Source organism: Salmo salar, chromosome 02 (genome assembly GCF_965601325.2).
Source record: "Salmo salar chromosome 02, fSalSal1, whole genome shotgun sequence".
NCBI classification, from domain to species: domain Eukaryota; kingdom Metazoa; phylum Chordata; class Actinopteri; order Salmoniformes; family Salmonidae; genus Salmo; species Salmo salar.
In genome coordinates, this window is record NC_138292.1 from 44,845,918 (window position 1) to 44,872,854 (window position 26,937).

Below are 26,937 nucleotides of genomic sequence, written 5' to 3' on the forward strand. Positions count from 1 at the left end.
ACCACACTGTCCGATTTCAAAAAGGCTTTACAACGAAAGCAAAACATTAGATTATGTCAGCAGAGTACCAAGCCAGAAATAATCAGACACCCATTTTTCAAGCCAGCATATAATGTCACCAAAACCCAGAAGACAGCTAAATGCAGCACTCACCTTTGATGATCTTCATCAGATGACAACCCTAGGACATTATGTTATACAATACATGCATGTTTTGTTCAATCAAGTTCATATTTATATCAAAAACCAGCTTTTTACATTAGCATGTGACGTTCAGAACTAGCATACCCCCCGCAAACTTCCGGGGAATTCGCTAACATTTTACTAAATTACTCACGATAAACGTTCACAAAAAGCATAACGAATTATAGATACAGACCTCCTCTATGCACTCGATATGTCCGATTTTAAAATAGCTTTTTGGTGAAAGCACATTTTGCAATATTCTAAGTACATAGCCCAGGCATCACGGGCTCGCTATTTAGACACCCGGCAAGTTTAGCACTCACCATAATCATATTTACTATTATAAAAGTTTGATTACCTTTTGTTGTCTTCGTCAGAATGCACACCCAGGACTGCTACTTCAATAACAAATGTTGGTTTGGTCCAAAATAATCCATCGTTATATCCGAATAGCGGCGTTTTGTTCGTGCGTTCCAGACACTATCCGAAATAGTAAAGAAGTGTCGCGCGCATGGCGCAATTCGTGACAATAAAATTCTAAATATTCCATTACCGTACTTCGAAGCATGTCAACCGCTGTTTAAAATCAATTTTTACGACATTTTTCTCGTAGAAAAGCGATAATATTCCGACAGGGAATCTCCTTTTCGGCAAACAGAGGAAAAAATCCCAAAGGCGGGGGCGGTCGGGTCACGCGCATAAGCCCAGTGTCCCTTGATCGGCCACTTGAGAAAGGCGATAATGTGTTTCAGCCTGGGGCTGGGATGACGACATTCTGTTTTTTCCCGGGCTCTGAGCGCCTATGGACGACGTGGGAAGTGTCACGTTAGAGCAGAGATCCTTAGTAAATGATAGAGATGGAAAAGAAGTTCAAGAAATGGTCAGACAGGCCACTTCCTGTAAAGGAATCTCTCAGGTTTTGACCTGCCATTTGAGTTCTGTTATACTCACAGACACCATTCAAACAGTTTTAGAAAATGTAGGGTGTTTTCTATCCATATGTAATAAGTATATGCATATTCTAGTTACTGGGTAGGAGTGGTAACCAGATTAAATCGGGTATGTTTTTTATCCAGCCGTGTCAATACTGCCCCCTAGCCCTAACAGGTTAACAAAGCAAATTTGAGGAAAACGCTGCCGAAGTTCTATCAACATACTGACAGCCGTACTCACGCTACTAAAACACTCAACCACTGCTCCAACTTCCGGGATGACTACAAGGCACTCCCCCGCCCTCCCTTCGGCAAATCTGATCACGACTCCATTTTGCTCCTCCTTTCCTACATGCAGGAACTCAAACAGATAGTACCCGTGCGAAGGACTATTCAACGCTGGTCTGACCAATCGGAATCCACGTTTCAAGATTGTTTTGATCACACGGACTGGGATACGTTCCGGGTAGCCTACGAGAATAACATTGACGATGACTGAGTTTATCAGGAAGTGTATAGCAGATGTTGTACCCATTGTGGGTATTAAAACCTACCCTAACCAGAAATCGTGGATAGATGGCAGCATTCGCGCAAACTGAAAGCGCAAACAATCGCATTTAACCATGGCATTCCCTCCATAAGGCAATTAAACAGGCAAAATGTTAGTAGAGAGACAAAGTGGAGTTGCAATTCAATGGCTCAGACACGAGACGTATGTGGCAGAGTCTACAGACAATCATGGACTACAAAGGGAAAACCAGACACGTCGGAGACACTGACATCTTGCTTCCGAACAAGCTTAATACCTTCATCGTCCGCTTTGAGGATAACACAGTGCCACCGACACGGCCCGCTACTAAGGACTGTGGGCTCTCCTCCGTGGGCGAGGTGAGTAAGACATTTAAGCGTGTTAACCCTCGCAAGGCTGCCAGCTCAGAGCATGCGCAGACCAGCTGGCTGGAGTGTTTACGGACATATTCAAGCTCTCCCTATCCCAGTCTGCTGTCCCCAATTGCTTCAAGATGTCCACCATTGTTCCTGTACCCAAGAAAGCAAAGGTAACTGAACTAAATGACTATCACCCCGTAGCACTCAACTTCTGTCATCATGAAGGGCTTTGAGAATCTAGTCAAGGATCATATCACCTCTACCTTACCTTACCTGACACCCTAGACCCTCTTCAATTTGCCTACCGCCCCAATAGATCCACATACGACGCAATCGCCATCGCACTGCACACTGCCCTAGCACATCTGGACAAAAGGAATACATTTGTAAGAATGCTGTTCATTGACTATAGCTCAGCATTCAACAGCATAGTAGCCTCCTAGCTCATCATTAAGCTTGAGGCCCTGGGTCTGAACCCCGCCCTGTGCAACTGGGTCCTGGACATCCTGACGGGCCACCCCCAGGTGGTGAAGGTAGGAAACAACACCTCCACTTCGCTGATCCTCAACACTGGGGCCCCACAAGGGTGCGTGCTCAGCCCCCTCCTGTACTCCCTGTTCACCCATGACTGCGTGGCCACGCACCCCGTATCCACATCGACGAGACAGCAGTGGAGAAGGTGGAAAGCTTCAAGTTCCTCGGCATACACATCACTGACAAACTGAAATGGTCCACCCACACAGACAGTGTGGTGAAGAACAGCGCCTCTTCAAACTCAGGAGGATGAAGAAAGTTGGCTTGGCACCTAAAACCCTCAAACTCTTACAGACGCACAATTGAAGGCATCCTGTCGTGCTGTATCACCGCCTGGTACGGCAACTTCACCACCCACAACCGCAGGGCTCTCCAGAGGGTGCCCAACGCATCCACAGGGGCAAACTACCTGCTCTCCAGGACACCTACAGCACCCGATGTCACAGGAAGGCCAAAATAATTATCAAGGACAACAACCACCCGAGCCACTGCCTGTTCACCCTGCTATCATCCAGAAGGCGAGGTCAGTACAGGTGCATCAAAGCTGGGACCGAGAGACTGAAAAACAGCTTCTATCTCAAGGTCATCAGACTGTTGAATAGCCATCACTAGCACATTAGAGGCTGCTGCCCTATATACATAGACTTGAAATAACTGGCCACTTTAATAATGGAACACTAGTCACTTTAATAATGTTGACATATTTTGCATTACTCATCTCATATGTATATACTGTATTATATTCTACTGTATCTTAGTCTATGCCACTCTGACGTTGCTCGTCCCAAAATGTATATGTTCTTAATTCCATTCCTTTACTTTAGATTTGTGTGTATTGTGTCTATTGTTGTGAAATTGTTAGATATTACTGCACTGTTGGAGCTAGAGACACAAGCATTTCGCTACAGCCACAATAACATCTGCTAAACACATGTTTGTGACCAATAACCATTTGATTATCTTTGTTGTATTTCCAATCTCTATATCTATCTCCATGAGAAAGGATTGCCATAAGCCTGGATTAAACTGTGAACCACCTGTAAAACATGTTCTGCCTGAGAACTAGACAGATGAAGCCAGTGTGTGCCAATTATGCAAAACACTTCAAACGTTCCATCAACCGTCTGGGAAACACCCTCTCAAAACTAACCATCCTCCGAATATCACACACCTACTAGATACACACTATGCATAATAGGTGTAGAAAGAAAGAAAAATCCTTCAAAAATAAGGTAGAACTTCCATGAACAACAGTTTAAATTTACATTTACATTACATTTAAGTCATTTAGGAGACGCTCTTATCCAGAGCGACTTACAAATTGGTGCATTCACCTTATGATATCCAGTGGAACAACCACTTTACAATAGTGCATCTAAATCTTTTAAGGGGGGGGTTAGAAGGATTACTTTATCCTATCCTAGGTATTCCTTAAAGAGGTGGGGTTTCAGGTGTCTCCGGAAGGTGGTGATTGACTCCGCTGTCCTGGCGTCGTGAGGGAGCTTGTTCCACCATTGGGGTGCCAGAGCAGCGAACAGTTTTGACTGGGCTGAGCGGGAACTGTGCTTCCTCAGAGGTAGGGGGGCCAGCAGTCCAGAGGTGGATGAACGCAGTGCCCTTGTTTGGGTGTAGGGCCTGATCAGAGCCTGAAGGTATGGAGGTGCCGTTCCCTTCACAGCTCTGTAGGCAATCACCATGGTCTTGTAGCGGATGCGAGCTTCAACTGGAAGCCAGTGGAGAGAGCGGAGGAGCGGGGTGACGTGAGAGAATTTGGGAAGGTTGAACACCAGACGGGCTGCGGCGTTCTGGATGAGTTGTAAATATTTGCATGACCCCCTAAGGAACAATTTGCTAGGTATGGTTGCCTGGGGCGATGGTAAACAAGCACAAATGGAAAGGTTAAAGTTCAGAGAGAGAACGAAAGGTGATGCACCTTGTACGCGAAAGAGAGTTTTAATGGTTTTACTTAGCCACGCCCGCTTACAATGACACTGACCCTGTATATAGCTTCCTCTCTTATTTCTCATGTTTTCTTTACTATACACTATACAGTATATATATATTTGTTCAGATTATTTATTATTTGTTGTGATGTTTTTATGTTGATTGCTGCACTGTTAGGTGGAGCTTGCAGGTTGGGCATTTCACTGTACTTTAAACTTGAACTTTAAAATTAAACTTGAACTAGGTCAGGTCAGCAAATGATAGCCTCTTCCCGTTCCAGTGGGATCGTATTCATTACCTGTTTCAGTCCGTTTGGTGCCAAATGAATGTGACCCAGTACAACAGAGCCAAACTACCGCTCCAATACAGAAGCAGGGGAATTGGCCACTGTATAATATACCCGCTATTATAAACCGGGTGGTTTGAGCCATGAATTCTGATTGGCTGAAAGCTATGGTATATCAGACAGTATACCACAGGTATAACAAAATGCTTAGTTTTACGTTGGTAACCAGTTTAATAGCAATAATCCTCCTCTTTGGTTTGTGATATATAGCCAATATACCGTGGGTAAAGGTATGTGATCCTCACTACTCTCATCATCCCTCTGTATATTAAGGATGGAATCCACCTAAGGAGGCATTGAGTGGGGTTGGGGGACAGAACTGTCATCATGCAGGCGGCTTCCAGTGACAGAGGACAGTTGGAGACCAGATACCCTTGATAACACCTGGTCACTGTCACTGCACAGGAAGAGCATCAATCACCAAGAGTACCCCCATCTACTTAACCCTTTTACTGACTCTGATGAGACTTCTTCCCGCTGCATTCCCCCATCTACTTAACCCTTTTACTGACTCTGATGAGACTTCTTCCCGCTGCATTCCCCCATCTACTTAACCCTTTTACTGACTCTGATGAGACTTCTTCCCGCTGCATTCCCCCATCTACTTAACCCTTTTACTGACTCTGATGAGACTTCTTCCCGCTGCATTCCCCCATCTACTTAACCCTTTTACTGACTCTGATGAGACTTCTTCCCGCTGCATTCCCCCATCTACTTAACCCTTTTACTGACTCTGATGAGACTTCTTCCCGCTGCATTCCCCCATCTACTTAACCCTTTTACTGACTCTGATGAGACTTCTTCCCGCTGTATTCCCCCAGCTACTTAACCCATTTACTTCCTCCCACTGCATTCCCCCAGCTCCTTAACCCTTTTACTTCCTCCCACTGCATTCCCCCAGCTCCTTAACCCTTTTACTTCCTCCCACTGCATTCCCCCAGCTCCTTAACCCTTTTACTTCCTCCCACTGCATTCCCCCAGCTCCTTAACCCTTTTACTTCCTCCCACTGCATTCCCCCAGCTCCTTAACCCTTTTACTTCCTCCCACTGCATTCCCCCAGCTACTTAACCCTTTTTCTTCCTCCCGCTGCATTCCCCCCAGCTACTTAACCCTTTTACTTCGTCCCACTGCATTCCCCCCAGCTCCTTAACCCTTTTACTTCCTCCCACTGCATTCCCCCAGCTCCTTAACCCTTTTACTTCGTCCCACTGCATCCCCCCCAGCTACTTAACCATTTTACTTCCTCCCGCTGCATTCCCCCAGCTACTTCACCATTTTACTTCCCCCCGCTGCATTCCCCCAGCTACTTAACTGTTGATGATGCTTCTCTGCTGTGTTCAACTTGATGCATGCATGCGTGTGTGTGTGTGTGTGTGTGTGTGTGTGTGTGTGTGTGTGTGTGTGTGTGTGTGTGTGTGTGTGTGTGTGTGTGTGTGTGTGTGTGTGTGTTCACAACATACATGACATAGTGGATGTTATTCTACCTAGATGCCAGGTCATGATATTATTGTGGATTGTTTTTTTCTCTGTAGGAGCCCAACATTGATGCTCTTCCTGTTCAGTGACAATCACTTAGAGTAGCCCCCAGCTACTTAGACCTTTACCAACTCTGAAGGGTTTAACAGAACATTATCATTTTGGGTGTAGTGGATGTTATTCTAGCTAATCACTGGCTCATATTCTAGCAGCCTGACATGTAAACAACATTTAACATTTAGTTACACAGAACCCTTCATGCATTTAACCTACAGACTGTGTCACTCCGTATGACATTACCCATCACAGATCTGATGTTGATTCAGACTAGCACCTTGAAGACATCAGTGTTCCTTGTTGAATGGCTGGCCCACCTATGGATTTCTACATCTCTCTGTAACGCTATCTGTCTGTCCGTAGGGTGGGGACATCACTGCCCTGTCTCCAACCTGACAGGTGCATTAAACCATGACCCTGGTAACTGTGCTTAACCCCACCTAAAAGGATACAAGGCAACTTTCAACTCCCACAGGTGGGCACATACACACACACACACACCAGGTCGACACCGACGCCGACAGGCATAGCCTTATCCATGACTGAAACAGGTTTGGGAGCTTACACATTGTTCACACCGGACAGCCCCTCATCAAACTACCTTACAACAATAAGCGTAGCTAAGTCTCGCTGGAGTGGAGGTGGGGTGGTCAGGCGGAGCGCCTCAAGCTTTCTCAGTGTTGTGACTTGTCACGATGGCTCTGGTGGGTCTAACGGGTCACAGGAAAACCTGCACCACGATACCAGGTGATAGGCTTCCCATGTTACCATGCACTTACTGTGTAATGAGAGCTAAGCCCTTTGCTGCTGCTGCGGTAAGGTCACTTCAATCACGTACCGGGTGCTCACGTGGTATCAGCACGGAAAGACCCCGCAACCGTCATGGCTTGCCACGGGTTATGCCCTCCGACCACAGAGGTCAAGCATGAAAGGGACTGCCTTACATGCAACCTTTTCGTAAAGGCAAAGCTGGTGTAAGCATGCAGGCTGAAATTAGCATGTTGTAAGCCAATTCAATCACAGCAAATCAAATCAATGTTGGAAGTACTGGAAGGCACTTATGACCCTCATATTAATTTCAATCTGAATCTAACGGATAAATGGTCTGTTCTGTGCTAACGCCAAGATGAAAATGTGATAATAATATAATATTGTATATACTGTAGCTACTATTTATTCAGAGAGGCTTGATAGATTTGCAATTCATCGATTTGTGATATAAGTAATGACCTTTCAAACCTTGGACACGGATTCAGATCCAAAGAATAACAACTACAGTGATATTAACAGATCAGCTACACCCCCCCCCCATGCCTCTCTTACCACATGCCACGACTGCTAACATGACTAGGATAGTAGCCAGCATTTAGAGGGTTAACTTCCAACACAAGAGGGCTGAAGAGAGTAAAGCAAGAACGAGAGAGAGACCGAGTTACTGTAGGAAGAGAGAGGGCTGGTGAGACAGAGAAGTAGAGGGAAAAGGAGACCTACTGAATGGTACAGCCGGCTACTCTATGACTTTGACTCTCCTTTACTTAAGGTTAGTGTGTCTTAGTGGGAGATTACGATTGAAAAGCCCTTTCCCCTTTTCTCCCTATCTCCTGAAGTTCTCTTACCTTGCCTCCTCAGTCTCGTCAAGCGCCAGACTGCGATCAGGGTCACTATGTGCCCCAAAACCACCAGGGCGGGGAACATGGATCCTGGGGGGCTCGCCACAGCCAGCATTAGGACAGAGATAAGCCCAGGACAACTTTGGCAGCACTGACAGACAGGTGGCAGGGCATGGAATGGGAGGGGAGTGGGGCCATGTGGGTGTGTCAGAGGAGAAGAGAGGTGGGAGGGTGGTTTAAAAAATAAAGACAGACAGTTTCAACCTTTCCTGGCCAACACAGTGAACCCCTAGCTATCTCTCACTCGCTGCTACGCCCTCAACACTTCTTCTGTCGCTCATCTAGGCTTCTCTCTGTTTACAACTCTCTCTCTCTCTCTTTCTCTTCTCTTCCTCTCTCTACATTCTGAACGTATGTTCCTATAATGTATGTGTCTGTTCTGTAATAACCAGGGCACCCTCTGTGTGTTTACAGTGTCTGCTTTCACTGCAAAGGGCTGTCTAAACTAAAGTGTGTCTAGTCACACTGGGCAATTAACTAGACTCTGTTCATGAAACATACAGACACACACGCGCAGTCAAAAAAGGCAAGATAGACTTCAAATGAAGGAACGGTTCGAAAAAACGACCACCGTAAAATGATGTAAAAAAATCCTATTGTCCCTCTTGAAACAATCTGATAATATGGTTAGAATTGAAGTAAACGATAACAGTAGGTGGAAGTTTACGTTGAGAGTATTGTGTTCTTAGCACGTTGAATTGAACCCCCTCTCTGACTCATTCCATCCTAGAGTATCAATGTTCATTTTGTTCCCCTTTTCTCTCTCTCACTGCTGCCTAATCGCTCCCATATGTTCCCCAATGAATGTCCCCCACCCCCCTTCTTTTCCAACCTCTACACATACAGTACATTGTAGTTCAACTGAACAAGGATTTAGTTCTACAGTATTTCGCAAGGAAGTAGGTGATGCAAATCCCTTTGTTAGGTCAATTACAGCGGGACTGGCTGGTCTGGAAGTGTTATCTAAAAAGGTCCTGTCACGGAGCGATCCCAAAAGGAGAAAGCCCAGCCCGAAGGAAGAATGGTAATCAAAGTAAGGCCAGTCATCCCAGGGTAAAGGTCTCGCTGTGATTTCAACATCTAACAACGGCATGTTTACCATACCAGCCCATCAATCACGCCTTCACACCAGTATCACCTCTATCTTGCAAAAGAACGTCCTTCGAGAATAAGAGTGAACTAAGCGCAGACAATTTAAAAGAGTCACCAAATAATCCTGCCTTTTAAATCTCTATGAAAGAAACAGATAGACTACCAGTTAACTTGCTTACATACAACAACAACAATCCCAAATGGCCTGGCGACACTGGTGGCTTGAGCAAGGCTTGTGCAAGACACGAAAACAGGTGTAGGCCTTATATATTTTTTTTTAAAATCAGCTTTTCAGTATTCACAAATAGCCCAAACAGACACAGAGGAGTTTCAAATGGAGCAACACTATCCTTCTAGCCAGTCACAACACTATTTTTCTGGATGCACGTCTGTCCAACTCAGAGGACTAGACAGTCCCATCCGGGTGGCTTTTTTTTTTAAACAGTCATCAGACATGATTTGCAATTCAAGTCTGCCATAGTGCCAACAGGTTTAAATATGGAACAGAATCCCTACTTCGGTAGCTGAAGGTTGCGGTTAAGCGGCCATGAGTGTGTACGTGTGTGTGTGTGGTGAATGTGCGTCTGTGTGTAGTACCGATGTGCGTTTCCACCCCCCCTCTCAGCAACACAACAACATTTCACACACCGCGTTTGCCAAAAACACACAGACGGACAGCCGACAGAGAGACAGATGGACATTGACCACAACAACAGTCACCCCAGTCGGTTGACCTACCAGGTATGATCTTCATCTATGTTGTCAGGAAAAGAGAGAGGAAGAGGAAGTAGGAGGAACAGAGAGAGCCGAATCAGGGAAATGAGGGGAAAGAGGAGGACTCCTGTTTGTTTGCTCTCCGCTGCCCCGTTTCTCCACCTTCTTAATTTTGACAGCCCCGTGCCTGCTGCTAGGATTTGTCAGCCTGCTCTCTAGTGGCCTCACAATTAGAAGGGGAGCGAGGGGAACCGACAGGGCTGGGGGGGGGGGGGGGGGGGCAGGGACATGGAGGGGGAAGGAGGGGAGGGGAGTGGGAGGCAAGGGGCGGTATTGAAGCTTACTGTGGGGCTATAAATACCAGACAGGGACAGATGATCACACCATCACAGTTTAGAAGCTGATGGAACCACCCTGGCGGCCATTTTTTGCTGCTACTACGCCAGGCTACCTCCCTTCTCAGATGAGATCTTTATTCAGTGAGATTATGTCACAGGTTTCAGCCAGGCCAGGAAAGAGACCCGACCCATTTAAGAGGAATCTGATGACGTATACAGTTTGCCTGAGCACATACTGTACCTACATACATGAAGTAAGTCCATCAGCTAATACTGTCATCAAATAGCCTACTATATTGCCATCATCTAATACCACTACGGTCAGTTAAGCTTTCTGCCAAAAGCCTATCATCTATGTGACATGAAGACACAAGTGAAAAATCAACAGGTGAAGCAGGACAAGTGGTTCTCAATTAAGCACCGTGTCAATTACAATGTACTCTAACATAAACCTGATTTCTCATATCCAGAACTGGAACTAATCTGGCTCAGGCTGGCTTGGTGGTCTTCTTTGTCACTTCTTTGGAATGTCAAACTTAACGGTCTAAATGCCAGTGAAGACACTCCTGTTTAGTGAGAGATAGATTGGCATGACCTAATCTCCAAGCCTCTCGAACTAATGATGTTGCTTTGTTGCTTTTGCAATGTATAACATTAGCTAGATATAGCATTTTGTTTTTTAAATTGGTGGCTATGTATCTAAGTGTGCTTGTGGCATTGTGAATTACAGTACTGACAATGTATGTTCCATTCGCAACAATACCATACCTACTTTCTGAGACAGCTTTTCTTTGGTCCCCTGTGTTTGAGGATGAAATAGGCCTTTCTAAAACCACTATTATGTGTTCAATGTTAACTAGGCCATTTGGAGCTCTGTGAAACTGAAAATCAGTTACAGAGATCGAAGATTTCAATATTTTGTCTGCTAGGAACTGATGTTCTTATAGGATTATCGATAGCCCAAACACAGTTCCTAGTAATATTGACATGGAATATTTCCACCAAATTAACCAATAAAGAGGTGCAGTCATTTCTGAAATAGAGCTGTACTACGACACCCCTTGGAGGCTCAGAGTAGTCCAAAGACATGACTTCCTGTTTGCATTTCTATATGTCAACAGATAGATAGTTCACCCTTGTGGTATCCATACACACATCACTCACATTTCTGGAGTGATGAGGAGTTAGTGCCTAAAAAGGCAACAAAAAAAAGTCCCTAAAAAGGCTTTGAACATTGAAGAACTGAGAAATAGTGCTATCTTTGCTATCTCCCTTAAACCTTTTGTAATGAAATTTTTTTATACAGGATATTTTTTATAAAGTATTTTTTTCAACAGAAAGACTGGACATAACAAATACAAGAACAATGTGCAAGAAATGCACAACATTGAAAAACACATAATTGTTCATTTAACTGACCATAAGTCCACATCCAGTTTCGACCAAGCCATAAAGGGGCCCCACGTATATGTTCTATATATGTATATGTACATGTTCTATATATCTAGTGAAGAAAGCTCAGCTATTATCTCTAAACCATGGAGTCCCTCTCTGCTCTAGTTAATGTTCCATCTAGACTCAGAGAACGTCAGGCGGGTAGCTGCTGAAAAACATACTGTTACAATTTGGGAGGTTCGTGTTGAAGGTCAAATGGTTCTGAGACCGTTGAAAAGAGTAGAGAAACCCTATAGTATTTTGTATATGGGTGAGTGTTGTGGGAGTGGGTTTTTATGTGTGAGCGTGCATGTGGGCATGTGTGTGTACACGTCACAAAATCAACATTTACTATTTAGAATCCATTCCCTTCCCTCCTCTCAACACCCAGGGGAGGATAGTCATACCGGAGCCACATACAGAAATGATTCATACCCATTCACTTACAGTATTCAACATTTTGTTGTGTTACAGCCTGAATTCAACATGGATTTCTCACCAAACTACACAGAACACCCCATAATGACAAAGAGAAAATATGTTTTTATATATTTTTGAAAATATATTGAAAATGAAATACAGATATATCTCATTTACATAAATATTCACATCCATGAGTCAATACATGCTAGACTCACCTTTGGCAGCGATTACAGCTGTGAGTCTTTCTGGGTAAGTCTCTAAGAGCCTTGCACACCTGGATCATACAATATTTCCACATTATTTATTTTTTTAAATCTTCAAGCTCTGTTAAGTTGGTTGTTGATCATTGCTAGACAGCCATTTTCAAGTCTTGCCATAGATTTTCAAGCCAATTTAAGTCAAAACTGTGACTACGCCACTCAGGAACAATCAATGTTGTCTTGGTAAGCAACTCCAGTGTAGGTTTGGCCTTATATTTTAGGTTATTGTCCTGATGAAAGGTGAATTTGTCTCCCAGTGTCTGTTGGAAAGCAGACGGAACCAGGTTTTCCTCTAGGATTTTGCCTGTGCTTAGCTCTATTTCATTTGGTTTTTATCCTAAAAACTCCATATTCCTTGCCGATGACAAGCATAACCATAACATGATGCAGCCACCACCGTGCTTAAAAATATGAAGAGTGGTACTCAGTGATGTGTTGTGTTGGATTTGCCCCAAACACAATGCTTTGTATTCAGGACAAAAAGTTCAATACTTTAGTGCCTTATTGCAAACAGTATGCATGTTTTGCAATATTTTTTTTTCTGTACAGGCTTCCTTCTGTAATTTAGGTTTGTATTATGGAGTAACTACAATGTTGTTGATCCATTCTCAGTTTCCTATCACAGCCATTAAACTCTAACTGTTTTAAAGTCACCATTGTCCTCCTGACAAAATCCCTGAGTGGTTTCCTTCCTCTCCGACAACTGAGTTAAGAAGGATGCCTGTATCTTTGTAGTGACTGGGTGTATTGATATGGCATCCAAAGTGTAATTAATAACTTCACCATGCTCAAAGGGATTATTCAATGTCTGCACATTTTTTTTTACCCATCAACCAATAGGTGCCCTTCTTTGCGAGACATTAGAAAACCTCTCTGGTCTTTGTGGTTGAATCTGTGTTTGAAATCCACTGCTCGACTGAGGGACCTTACAGATAATTGTATGTGTGGGGTACAAAGACGAGGTAGTCCTTCAAAAATCATGTTAAACATGCAACTTACAATGTGACTTGTTAAGCACATTTTTACTCCTAAACTTATTTAGGCTTGCCATAACAAAGGGATTGAATACTCATTGACTCAAGACATTCCAGGTTTTCATTTTGGATTCATTTGTAAACATTTCTAAAAACATAATTCCACTTTGACATTATGGTGTATTAGGTGTATGCCAGTGACAAAATGTAGAAAAAGTCAAGGGGTGTGAATCCTTTCTGAAGGCACTGTAGCTTCTAATGTATGTTGTTGACCAAGGACCAAAATCCAATATGTACTATGTGAAATACCTAACATCAGCTCATCTTGGCCTAGTACTCATTATAGGAACATATGCTATTGATGTGTGTTCGTTCCATAGTTTATACTACAGTGAGTTTACTGTTATACGGAGGCAGTACATCTCCCAGTCACTCTGACAAGAGCCAGCCAGGCTGCACTCATTACATTGCATTACAAACTATAATTAACGCTGGTTGTTCCAGCAGAATTTTTCCTCCATGTGAGCCAGCTCTGCTCCAACTATAGCAACCACTCTGCCTGCCTACGCTGGAAGACAATACCCAGCAGGCTTCTGTGAGAGAACTATGTTACACAACCTTTATACACTGCAGCGATACACTATACTATGATCTACATTGTTTCATACAAGTTCCTACAATTGGATCAGACCCGTGTGACGTCAAGCGTGTGACGCAAATCCCAATTCTGCGCAAGCAGACAAAGTACGATCTCTCATTTCATCTCGTTATTTCAGAAATATGGAGCAACACGTGTTTTCCTCATTAGCCGGCCTGTAAACACACAGGTGCCATCCCAGCCCAGGAGACATGCCTGGTGGTGTCAGCGGAAAGACATAGGAGCAGCTGAGCTACCCAACCTTGTTTTGAGCACAACAGCAAAGCCCAGATGTACAGCCTTACACTGTACTCAACACGCTCATCGCTGCGATGTCACACCGCAGGCTACTGATAGCGTGACGGCTAACAGTGCTCGACCCCCATGTTTTTTCACTCACGGAAGGTTAGGCTCACACACTCACATACGCCACACCACAATCGTGAGCCATTAGAATGAGAAGGGACAGAGGAGAATCCTGAGAGTTGCTGGTCATGTCACATATTACATGTGGGAATGCCGTGAACCGAGTAGAGAGAAGCCTAGGAAAACAACATGGCCTGTCAGAAATATGAGTTGGGGTTGGGTGCCCCACGTGTGCGCATATTTTTGCATGGCGCCAGCAGGCAACCCCACTTATCATAAACACTGTAGCTTTTGTTTGAACATGGAGTGCTATCCATTCATCACACACGATTGCAAATGTCACAGACACAGAGTAAGTGATTTCCTGGGATTTCCCAGATCAAGAGTCACTGATGTATAAAGAGCTTTAAAGCGACAAGATACGAACATGTCAATGCCAGATCTAAAGATCCCCGTTTTGATTTCTACACATGAACATATGCGATTGATCTGTGTGCTTGTTCCATAGTTTACATTACAGTGAGTTAACTGTTTTAAGGGAGGCAGTAGATCTCCCAGTCACTCTGAGCCAGCTCCCGAGTGGTGCAGCGGTCTAAGGCACTGCATCTCAGTGCTAGAGGCTTCACTACAGACCCTGGTTCGATTCCAGGCCATATCATAACCGGCCGTGATTGGGAGTCCCATAGGGCGGTGCAACAATTGGCCAGGCGTCGCCCGGGTTAGGCCGTCATTGTGAATAAGAGTTTGTTCTTAACTGACTTGCCTTTTTAAATAAAAATAGCCACATTGACAGAAGTCTAAGAAAGGGTTGAATGAGTCCTGAGACTCTCAGACAGTGTCACAGTATAAAAGTAGGCGTAGTGTATCTGAGGGTATTACTAAATCCGACAGCTATATAATTAGATTGCAGACCATGAATACTAGATGCTCTAGGATCTTCAGACATGAAGAGACACCCTCATACCAATGTGGTGTCTGCTAAACATCTCCATTTGAAGTCATTACCAATCACTGCCAGATGTATTCCTTCACATAGATACTGTTTCTAACGTAGCTTACGGTATGATTGACAAACTACATGATTGGTCACATGACATGCATTCCAAAATGAATAAAAAAATAGCCCAGAGAAAGACACTACGCTTTTACAGTGGTTATTTCTGGGGTAAGGAGCGCATACACATGGCTATTATGGATCATCCACTGTAGGTGGCAGCAGTGAGTTAGCAAACATCGGTATTATCTGCGGTTAGGATGGCACTCTGAAGCATGATGGGCTTCCCTGCCAGATCAGTTATACAGCCTTTTTTATCCCATGGTATTCACATAAAGACCAAGGAACCTTATTTCTTTACATTTCACACTGATGCCAAAACAAAAAGGAATGTAATGCCCTAACATACAGTATAACAATATGCCACTGGACATTTTGAAGAAGTTTGTTATTATTCCAAATGTGTTATTTGATCCATATCTCAAACGCTCTAAACGCTGTTGACTAGGTGATCTGTTCACACACACTAACTTTAAAATCGCTGAAAGTGGAGTCATCCACCTGATGACGAACACAGCTTGACCACTGCCTGTCATGTGAGCAACGCTGCTAATTCACTCCAGACCTGCAGAAGCAGTGTGACGTGCGGAACTGAGAACTCACACCCAGAATAGTACAGCTATGGTATGAACAAACTATTCCAATTTCCTGTCTGTTCTGTCGCTCACGCAACAGTACAGACAACGCCCATGTGTACTGCTCTCTCGCCACTCTGCGCGAGGGTTATATTCTGCAGTATATACACATTAACACCCACGTAATACATCTCAAAACCCACAATCCATAAATCTCAAAACCAAATTGTCACCAACGTGCATCTTGCTTTAATAACAACAAACAACAGCAGAGAAACAGAGATTTATACTTTTAGTTCCGTCAAAGCCAACAAGATGGGATGGCATTGGCAACATTTATACGCACGTTCCAGCCCTTTCCGTGAGCCAATCTGGGGTGGAGAGCAGGGAGCTGCCAGCAGGTATAATAACATACTGTTCCCAAGCCCCCTATTGCTAGCCTGTTGATCGATAACGCACACAAAGGCATATACTATTATCACACCCGAGAGGGGAAACCAGGAACTGGAGATCACCGTTCAAAAATCACAGTGCCAAGAACACAACCTTCCTGACAAAAAAAAAACACAGAGAGCGATTCTCAAAAGCACCACACCCCCTTCTCTCATTCATTCTCTTCTTCACTTTATAACGCAGGTCATCTCCACAGAGAAAAGACAGGAGGGGAGTAAGCTAGGCGTTGCACATAGCCACACCGCAGGAATTACTGCAGGTCTGAATCATTTCTGGCAGGGAGACAGTGAGCGTGCATCGCTTAAGTCCGCATTGCTTAAGTCTAAACTCAAAGTCAGGTGGCACTGCTGTTTGTACAACAATATGCTGCTACGCATGAACATCTATCACATTTTTGACTTCATCGTATGTGTAGGATTGAGTTATCTTCCCTGCCAGTGAAACAGATAGGATATGAATATACATTAGGGAGTGAACTACTATAGAGGCATGCTGATCTATTAGTAGATGCCTAAATCACAGCTTCATCGTAGTTGGTTTGTACTCATTCATCATCTCACTGAAACTATTCCTAAAGAGCAACCAGGCTCTATAACAGAATATAAATCAAACACTGAAACTAAGGCCTGGGACTATAATACAGATTTTTGCTGACCAAACTAATACCATCATTTGAACTTCAAAGGATATACTCTGAAAGGAAAGATGCATAAACCAACAAGTACAATAACCTGAACACTGTTTATACCACTATGCAACTAGAACATAATAGCACATGGTAAAAGACATGGTAGTGCCATCACCACAACGCCCACCTAGGATTTCCCACAGTACATACAGGGGAGGAAACCTCAGCAACAGTGACATCACACAATAAACACACAGGACAGGAAGTAAATAGGGGGAAACAAGAAATTGTCTCAAACCTTCTATGAAGTTGGGGAAGGTCTTTTCCTCAGGTACGTCCAGAGAGTGGTCCCAGTCCTCGTCGGAGATGGTGCTCCGGGCGGACTCGACCACCGCTCCCCCGGCCAGAAGAGCCCGTTCGATGGCCAGTGCGTGCAGGACATCAAAGTCCAGTTCTTGCCCTGTTATCTCAGGTTCAACAGAAGGAGGAACCTCTCCTCCAGCCACCGCCTGTGGGCTATTTATGTGCTGCACCTCAATCACCTCCTCCACCACTACTATCTTCTTCCTCATGTTGGCCTCGTCTACAGGCTGGTCACAGGTGTCCTCCAGGTGAGGCTGTGCTGGCAGAGGGGTGGTGGCTGCAGTGGTAGCAGTGGTCTGTGGGGGTTTGTTGTCCTTCTCCAAGGCCTTGGGAGGAACAGATAGACAGTTCTCCTTCTCCTCCTCTGTGCTCTGTGCTGCTGCTAGAGCGGCTGAGTGTTGTGCAACAACTCTAGGAAGCTCCCCCTGCTCAGTGTGGAGGCTGGCCCGTGCCTCGGCTCTGGCTGACGCTGTCTCTTCGGCTGCAACGGGTGCTTCCCTCGCAGAGGAGGTTTTTGGTTTCGGGTCCTCCCGTTTGATTTTTTCAGCAGAGGGCTGGGCAGGCTCCGCCTCTCCTTTGTCTAAAGCAGGGGACCCAGCCTGCACAGCTGCTGCCACGCTGGTTTCCTCAGACCACATTCTTTCCGGAGGCATCTTTAGAGAGCAGTCCATTACTTTTGCCCCGGGGGTGTTTGGGTGGTCAACCTTAACGGTGGTCCTGGTCAGCGACACCTCTATTGCTGATAATGTTTCAGCTGCAGGTGGGGATAATGGTTTTGTGGTTGTGGTCTCACGGTCTGGGGAAGAAACCTGCTTTTTCTTTTTAGCTTTTTTTGCCTTTGATGAATCAACCACAGCTGTTTCTATAGGGGCTTTAGCCTCTGGCACTATGGCAGGTTGTGGTGGTTGCAGTGGCAGTGTAAAGGTCATCTCCACAGGTTTGAGGGTTTCCTGTGTCATCGCCATTTTTATGGTCTTCGGCACTGTCACCATTTCCACTTTAGTGACACTCATCTCTGACCTGTGGGATATTTTTCCAGATGAGCCTGAGGTCAGTTTATTGCTTGTCTCAGCCTTCTCCTGCACTTGGACAGTGATTGGAGGCTCAGCTGGAGGGGCTGCAACGGGATGGGGTGCATCTTGTAATACTACAGATTTCGTGTTGCTCTGTTCCACTGCTGGTTTGTAGGTCTGACGATCAGCCTCATTTGATTTTTGAATCTCAGCCTTAGTTTCTCTTCGAACCTCAGCCTTAGTTTCTCTTCGAACCTCAGCCTTAGTTTCCCTTCGAACCTCAGCCTTAGTTTCCCTTCGAACCTCAGCCTTAGTTTCTTTTGTGGATTCGGAATCCTTGGGCTTTATTGATGATGTAATAGCTGGTGGGGGTTTGGCAGGCTCCTGTGTCTCTTTGTCTGGGGTCTTCAGTCCTTTGTCTGAGGACACCTTTGTGACAGGTGGTTCAGCAATCACAGCCTTCGCTGTTGCTTTTTTCTTCTTTGATTTGGAGCCATCTTCAATCATCACTTTCTTAGTTTCGATAACCTTTTCAGTGACAACACCGTCATTGCCATTGACCACTGGTAAGTGAGCAGTGATGTCAACTTTGAATGATGTGGTGGGTTCGGCTGAGAGTTTCGGGGTCTCTTGGGGGACAGTAATTTCTGATGCTTTCTTGGGTTCCGGAATTACCTTCACTTCTGTTTTTTTCTCCTCCTTAACCTCTTTAGTAGGGGGCAGGGGTGCTGAGATGGCTGGCTTACTGAGGACAGGTTCAGCAGAGACTTTGGGGGTCTCCTCAGGGACAGTCACTGCTGCAGCTTTCTTGGGCTTCTCTTTACCTGCTTTATTGAAAGAGGATTCAGCTGAGACCTTCACTGCTGCAGCCCCAGCAGCACTAGTTACTGCAGTAACAGCTAATGGGAGGGCTGTTTTGGAGGAGACTGACTTGATGCTGACCTGTGATTCCTGAACCGGAACCACCTGGGGCCTTTCTGCATGGACCTTAGTGATGATCTTCTCCTGGGAGGACACCACTGCTTTTCTGCTACTAGCCTCAGTGGTCTGAGAGAAGGTAACCGTGGATGCCCTCTTCCCCTGGCTTTCCTCCATCATTGAAGCCTCAGTGTGGAAGCCCCGTGCCTTCCTCAGGGGAGGCTGGGCCTGGGCCTCAGATTCCCATGGTGCTCTTGATCTGACCGGCTCGGTGGCCATGGGGCGACCTCTGAACCTTGGCGTTCGGTCAGAGGGGCCTTCCTCCTCGGCTGCGTCCAGCCTCCTGTGTCGGTAGACCTGGCGCTCAGCCATCGCCTCCTGACTCTCTTCCCTGCCAGGTTTGGGGACGTAAGATGTGGGGCCGTCCACTGACTGGACCCCACGCGCTGCCCTTTGGGCAACGGCCAAGGTGGCTGTTGGACGGCGAACCCTTTGCAGGGAAGAGGGGACGATCTCAGCAGGCAGACGGAGGAAGTCGCGCAGGTAAACAATGCCCTCGTTGGTCAGGTACCAATAGAAGTGCCTCCAGGCGAACGTCTCCCTCAAGTAGCCCCTGGACTTGAGGGAGCCCATGGCGCGGATCACCTGCAGGTTTCCTACGCTGGGGATCTCTGGGTGCTTGGTCTGGGGCCGCTTGTCCTTCTTGGCCACCATGACGCCATCGCGAAACAGGAGCTCGTAGATGGCCCTCAAGTCCACCAAGGGCATCACCATTCCGGCCACCATTGTTGGTCTGTGTGTGTGTGTGTGTGTGTGTGTGTATGTGTGTGTGGGTTTGTCCCTTCAAAGTATGACTAACAGCAAAGCTGGAGCCACTCCGCCAAGGAAGAATGAATTACAGGATGACCTCACTTCTCAGTCTGTGAAAGGGTCCAGTGGCTAAAACCGTCTGCCAAGTGCTTTTCAATCCAATCACAAAAAGTATGAATAAATCCTCTTATTCTCTCTTATTGCTTCTTCACTCTCTTCTTGTTGCCTTTGAACGGTTGAGGAAACAGAGAAAACTTTGTGAAAACTCCAGAAACTAAGTCAAAAGAGTACTGTTCCACCCTTTAGCAGACTTGCTTGGAAGTGAACAGACTCCGGTCTGACGCATGCAGCAGCAGTGTCAGAAGGAGAGAGAAAGAGAGAGAGAGGCACACTGCTCCAAACGGCTCCTCCTACCTTCTCTCTACAGTTGAGGAAAAGTTGGCATGGGTAAAAAAAATAAAAAACCTTCAGAGTAAACAAACTTAAACAACGGCAGAAGGCGGAAAATGACTTGTCGAGGGGGTGAATAAATGTGCGCGATCGAGATTAGATTAGGATAAGCGAGTGAAAGAAAGAAAAGTAAAATGAATGGAAGCTACTAACAGACCTCTGTAGTACTTGAGCACATGCAGGGCTGTTGCTAAAAGAAGACGCCCACCCACACACGCGTGCTCACATTCACACACTGTGGGTTGGACCAGGAGAGATTAGCTAGCGACAGTAAGGGGAGACAACCTTTAGGCATGTCATCCTACACTGCAGAGACACACTAGACATTGACTTACGGGAGGCTTGTTACCCTCAAACACCCTGGTTTACACATTTCAGATCCGGTATCACTGGCTGCTTGACTTTTGCCCTACACACAGAGGATCTGCCTGAAAAACGGCGTGTCTCCAGACCCCATGCCTAAGAGAGTAAACACACTTTCTTCTTGAATATAGTATGACACATATAGATCATGTGAGAGATAAGAGATAGATAGGCTATAGCCACAGCTAAGGTAACATGGACATAGGCTTTGATGTGACCGACTAAAATTAGAATACTGTAACTTGATAGTTAGACAAGTCAGGGTGGAAAGCACAAATAGCCCTATGGACTGAACTTACTTCACTAATCCATCTTGTTTAAGCCAAAGAGGTAAAGCCAGATCGCACACATATAACTAATCAAACAATTGATTTAATTCAACTCTATTCATGTCAGTGTTTTGTTAGCGCACCAAGTGAAGAGGAAATAAAAGAATCTCACCAACTTCTCCCAATGTAACCCATTAAAGTGATGCAACAGGCTGTAAGAACCACTATTCCCACTGTCCAAACAGCTCACATGGAGGCTTCATGCCCTGATATAGCCAGTGAACTTATATTGCCTGACTCGACTATATAAAGAGCCTATACATTATAGCTAACCTTTCACAGCACCCAGGAACATGAGATCAGATTACCCTCCCCGAGATTGATGGACTCTCTCTCTCTCTCTCTCTCTCTCTCTCTCTCTCTCTCTCTCTCTCTCTCTCTCTCTCTCTCTCTCTCTCTCTCTCTCTCTCTCTCTCTCTCTCTCTCTCTCTCTTCTCTCTCTCTCTCTCTCTCTCTCTCTCTCTCTCTCTCTCTCATTCATTCATTCATTCATGTGTGTAAGAGAGGAAAACTAGAAAGTGCCCTTAGGGGAAGAGAGAACATTTCATTAGTCTAAATTATATTCCGTTCACACACTTATCAGGTACAACAAACACGTGGGTCTGACACTCACGGATAGATAGTATGTGAGTAACGCCTGTGGCGACAACACAAAAAAATGCCATGAGGAAACGCATAGGCTACTATTTCCAACCACAAAAAAAGGTTTTCTTTTTCATCGCCATGGCGACAGGCATACAAGACAGTGTTCCAGTTCAGAGCAAGTCAAATAGAGCTCACCAGCTTGTAGTCCTAAAACCCGGAAATGAGTAAACTATGGTTCGTTCAGCCATCCCTATGGGGAAAAATAGGGTTTTGGGATGAACAAACAGTTTTGTTCTATGAGATAATATCAGTCAGTTAATCTGCCCTTTATGAATTATGAAGCCTTTATGTGCTTTGTGCAGTTTAGGATTACATAAATGCTTCAAAATTCCTCTTTCAGGATATAGAGAGAAATAACATAAATATGTTATTCAGGGCATCTTGACTCCACTGTCACTTCACAGACAGCTGTCTGCAACAGTTAGCATTGCGCTCTCAGCCAAACTATACAATAGGCACAAGTCAGCGTTCCATCACCAATCAAGTCATCCTAAATAATCACCTGATGTAATTGCGCTCTTTAGGTCTACATTTTAGAATACAGACAGCTCGTTAAATTTAACTGCATGCAATTAGATCTAAGGCGTTCATTTAAAAAAGTGCATACTGCCACAATAATAGTTCATGAACACCGAAGACTTGTTTTTATGCATTATATAGCGACAAATGTACATCTTTCTAACAGAGGAATTATAAAAAGCATATGCATGACCAGGGAAGCAATTGACAGGAAAGACTTTCTAAATGATGGGGAAATTGTCAGACCAAAAGGTGAGGACACAACTGTTCACCTGACACAAGACTGAATCCAAACATTACAATGTTGATTTTATGTGCATTTTAACTTTGACCGTACCTTTCACAGCATTTGTCAATAACAACATCTGAAAATACTCTGGATACATTCAACATAATACGAATATTCACTGTAATTTTGGAGTAGGGGGAAGATAAGAAAAAAAACAATTACGGGTTTGAGTGAGAGGACTAACTGGTGTCTCCAAGTGACCACAAACCTGTCCAAACTTGAAAGTAGTTTCAATGCACTTTTCTGACTCACGAAAAGAGCTTTCAACAGCACAGTGCTTAGTTTTATTTTTAGCTCTCCTAGTTTTGCCACTGAGGAACTGAAGCAAGCACACTTGTTGTTTTGTTTGGAACACAGGCCTGTGTCCCCACCATCACACAATTACTGTTGTTTTTTACATAATCGGCAGGCTAGCCTAGTGGTTAGAGCGTTGGGCTAGTAACTGAAAGGTTGCAAGTTCAAATCCCTGAGCTGACAAGGTACAAATCTGTAGTTCTGCCACTGAACACTGTTCCTAGGCCATCATTTAAAATAAGAATTTGTTCTTAACTGACTTGCCTAGTTAAATAAAGGTCAAATCCAAAAATGTTCCATTATAAATCACAATCTGGGTCAGGTGTGTAACATTTGAATGCTTATTCTATTGCAACATGATAGCTAAATGATAAAACACCATAACTCAAGACTAGCAACTCTTTCACAAGAAGGGTCAGTGGCCACATTTAATAGCGTAAAAGCACAAGGAATGCTGAAGGTAATGTACTGCAAACACATTCCTTGCAACTACGAAAGAAATGGAATGGATTATCATTGGCATGCTACAGTCTGCCTAATCAGAGAAAGGAAGGTTGTGCAGTTGTGCGTTTGTACTCCTACATGATTCATATTAAGTTGCAATATGCAGAAATCGCTCCCCCATTTCCTGGTTGCTGAAATGCAAATAGTTCACCTAATTTCAGTTTGTGACAAAACGACTGTTGAGAATCTGTGAAATATATTTTCAATAAGCAAAAAGATTGGATTTTCAGCTGTTTGAAGCTGGTGTACAAAACCGAAAGTAAAAGAAGAAAAAAACGAAACTTAAGCAAGGGAAGCATAGAAACAGCGCACATAGAACAGATCTCCCGCTGCTTAGACTTGCTTTCAATGACAGTGACAGCTCTGTAACTCACTATCAATCACAATTTTATTTTTTGCTTTCAAAGGAAATGTATCCAATTAATCATCCATTTCAAAAAGATCATGATCTATCAGGTTATAATGAACAGAGATGACCCTATTACTTCCTTAAGAAAATGTGCTCCTTGTTAAAAACTATAAACTGGCAATAGACACCTTAATACCATCCCCCAATTTCACTGTGCCATGCCATGTCCCCTAGCTGTGCCCCTCTGCCCATGCCAGCACTCCTCATTAGGGATAATTTGCATCCACATGCCCTGTGCCCTCCTCTTAGAACTGCCCATCAGTGGGATTTCATGCACTGTTTGTGCACAAAGTGCTAACTGAACAACCCACTGTCTCACAATGACCTATGAACTGGTTAAATGCCTAGACCCACGTACAGTGGGGGAAAAAAGTATTTGATCCCCTGCTGATTTTGTACGTTTGCCCACTTACAAAGAAATGATCAGTCTATAATTTTAATAGTAGGTTTATTTGAACAGTGAGAGACAGAATAACAACAAAAAATCCAGAAAAACGCATGTCAAAAATGTTATAAAATGATATGCATTTTAATGAGGGAAATATGTATTTGACCCCTCTGCAAAACATGACTTAGTACTTGGTGGCAAAACCCTTGTTGGCAATCACAGAGGTCAGACGTTTCTTGTAGTTGGCCACCAGGTTTGCACACATCTCAGGAGGGATTTTGTCCCACTCCTCTTTGCAGATCTTCTCCAAGTCATTAAGGTTTCGAGGCTGACGTTTGGCAACTCGAACCTTCAGCTCCTTCCACAGATTTTCTATGGGATTAAGGTCTGGAGACTGGCTAGGCCACTCCAGGACATTAATGTGCTTCTTCTTGAGCCACTCCTTTGTTGCCTTGGCCGTGTGTTTTGGGTCATTCTCATGCTGGAATACCCATTCACGACCCATTTTCAATGCCCTGGCTGAGGGAAGGAGGTTCTCACCCAAGATTTGACGGTACATGGCCCCGTCCATCGTCCCTTTGATGCGGTGAAGTTGTCCTGTCCCCTTAGCAGAAAAACACCCCCAAAGCATGTTTCCACCTCCATGTTTGACGGTGGAGATGGTGTTCTTGGGGTCGTAGGCAGCATTCCTCCTCCTCCAAACACGACGAGTTGAGTTTCCACTGTACTGAATAAGCTGTTCATTATCTCTGAACTGTCGAAGTTGGCAATGGGACAACGTCGGGCCAGGGAGTGGAAGTCAACTTTGATAATAGATAGAGATGAAGAACGAGATAATCAGAAACGAGAGAGAGAGAGAGAGAGAGAGAGAGAGAGAGAGAGATCATAGGAGAGTCCACTCCAGCCAGATGCTGTTCCTGGTAAGTCTGCTTAGATGTGTCAGACAACCCACTCTGCCCAGAATAGACATGTCAGCACACACACCAGGGACTCTGACTGGGCTCCATGCCCACTGTAAAGGCTCTGTGCTCTGGGGCTCAATGTCCGTCAAAGACACGTGCCTACGGCCTGCCCACTCTGATATCAGACTCCAAGCCATTCCAGGGAAAAACAAAGGTCATCAGGATATGTCTTAGAGACCAGTTGTGTGTATCTGTTGCATTGAGAGTAATATGTCCAGGAATCAACTGAAGCTCAAATTCATGTGGCTAGTAGATGTAATTACAGCTGCTAATAAATGACTGAGACCCCCACAATCTGTCTCTGGGAGGAAGAATGTAAGAGAGAAAATAAAGAGAGCAAGTCAACAGGATGCTTCATCACTGACAACATCACAAGACTCAGCCATTGACAGCTGAGTTCACCAGCAAAACATTAAAGTTCTCTCCTGCGAATAATGGTACAAACCACATCCAGGTAGTAAGTACCCAACAGTACTGCAGGTAGTCTAACTGACCTATGATAGGTCTGTAGATGACTAAAAAGACCACATATCATTACGAGCCCACATGCTCTGAATTAGAGCTAGGACTTTTGGGGACTTGTGGGGACTTGCTTCCATTCAGCCACAATTGCATTAGTGAGGTCGGGCACTGATGTTGGGCGATTAGGCCTGACTTTGCTCTGTTCATCTTTCCCTCGATCCTGACTAGTCTCCCAGTTCCTGCCGCTGAAAAACATCCCCCCCCCCCCCCCCCCCCCCCGGCATGATACTGCCACCACCATGCTTCACCGTAGGGATGGTGCCAGGTTTCCTCCAGACGTGACGCTTGACATTCAGGCCAAAGACTTCAATTGGTTTCATCAGACCAGAAAATCTTGTTTCTCATGGTCTGAGAGTCCTTTAGGTGCCTTTTGGCAAACTCCAAGCGGGATTTCATCTGCCTTTTACTGAGGAGTGGCTTCCGTCTGGCCACTCTACCATAAAGGCCTGATTGGTTGAGTGCTGCAGTGATGGGAGAACCTTCCAGAATGACCCATCTCCACAGAGGAACTCTGGAGCTCTGTCAGAGTGACCATCGGGTTCTTGGTCTCCTCAAGGCCCTTCTCCCCCGTGCGGCCAGCTCTAGGAAGACTCTTGGTGGTTCCAAACTTCTTCAGTTTAAGAATGGAGGTCACTGTGTTCTTGGGAACCTTCAATGCTGCAGAAATTCTTTAGTACCCTTCCCCAGATCTGTGCCCCGACCCAATCCTGTCTCTGAGCTCTACGGACAATTCCTTCGACCTCATGGCGTGATTTTTGCTCTGACATGCACTGTCAACTGTGAGACCTTATATAAACAGGTGTGTGCCTTTGCAAGGCATGTCCAATCAATTGAATCTGTCCAATCAAGTTGTAGAAACATTTCAAGGATGATCAATGGAAACAGGATGCATCTGAGCTCAATTTAGAGTCTCATAGCAAAGGGTCTGAATACTTATGTAAATAAGGTATTTCAAAAAAACTGTTGTTCGATATATATAGATATATTAAAAAAATATATTTAACCTTTGTTTAACTAGGTAAGTCAGTTAAGAACACTTTTTTTTTAAAACTGACAGCCTTCCGGGGAACAGTGGGTTAACTGCCTTGTTCAGGGGCAGAACGACAGATTTTTACCTTGTCAGCTTGGGGATTCGATCCAGCAACCTTTCGGTTACTGGCCCAACGCTCTAACCACT

The 26,937-nt window shown here is 44.8% G+C and overlaps 1 protein-coding gene across 23 annotated transcripts in view; it reads right to left on the bottom strand.

Annotated features, from left to right (window-relative positions):
* The window catches only part of plecb (plectin b), a 187,079-nt gene that overhangs the window by 81,901 nt on the left and 78,241 nt on the right, over positions 1-26,937 (bottom strand). For 6 of the 23 annotated variants that reach the window (XM_045704571.2, XM_014168049.3, XM_045704570.2 and 3 more), the window contains exon 1: positions 17,281-20,701. The exons of 11 other annotated variants lie outside the window; for them this stretch is intronic. In XM_045704571.2, the coding sequence (XP_045560527.2) occupies positions 17,281-20,062 (2,782 nt within the window). In that variant the 5' untranslated portion in view covers positions 20,063-20,701. Of the gene's footprint in view, positions 1-9,864; positions 9,932-17,280; positions 20,702-26,937 lie in introns of those variants that run through there. 6 more of the 23 variants (XM_014168058.3, XM_045704578.2, XM_014168078.3 and 3 more) reach the window with 5 other exon arrangements.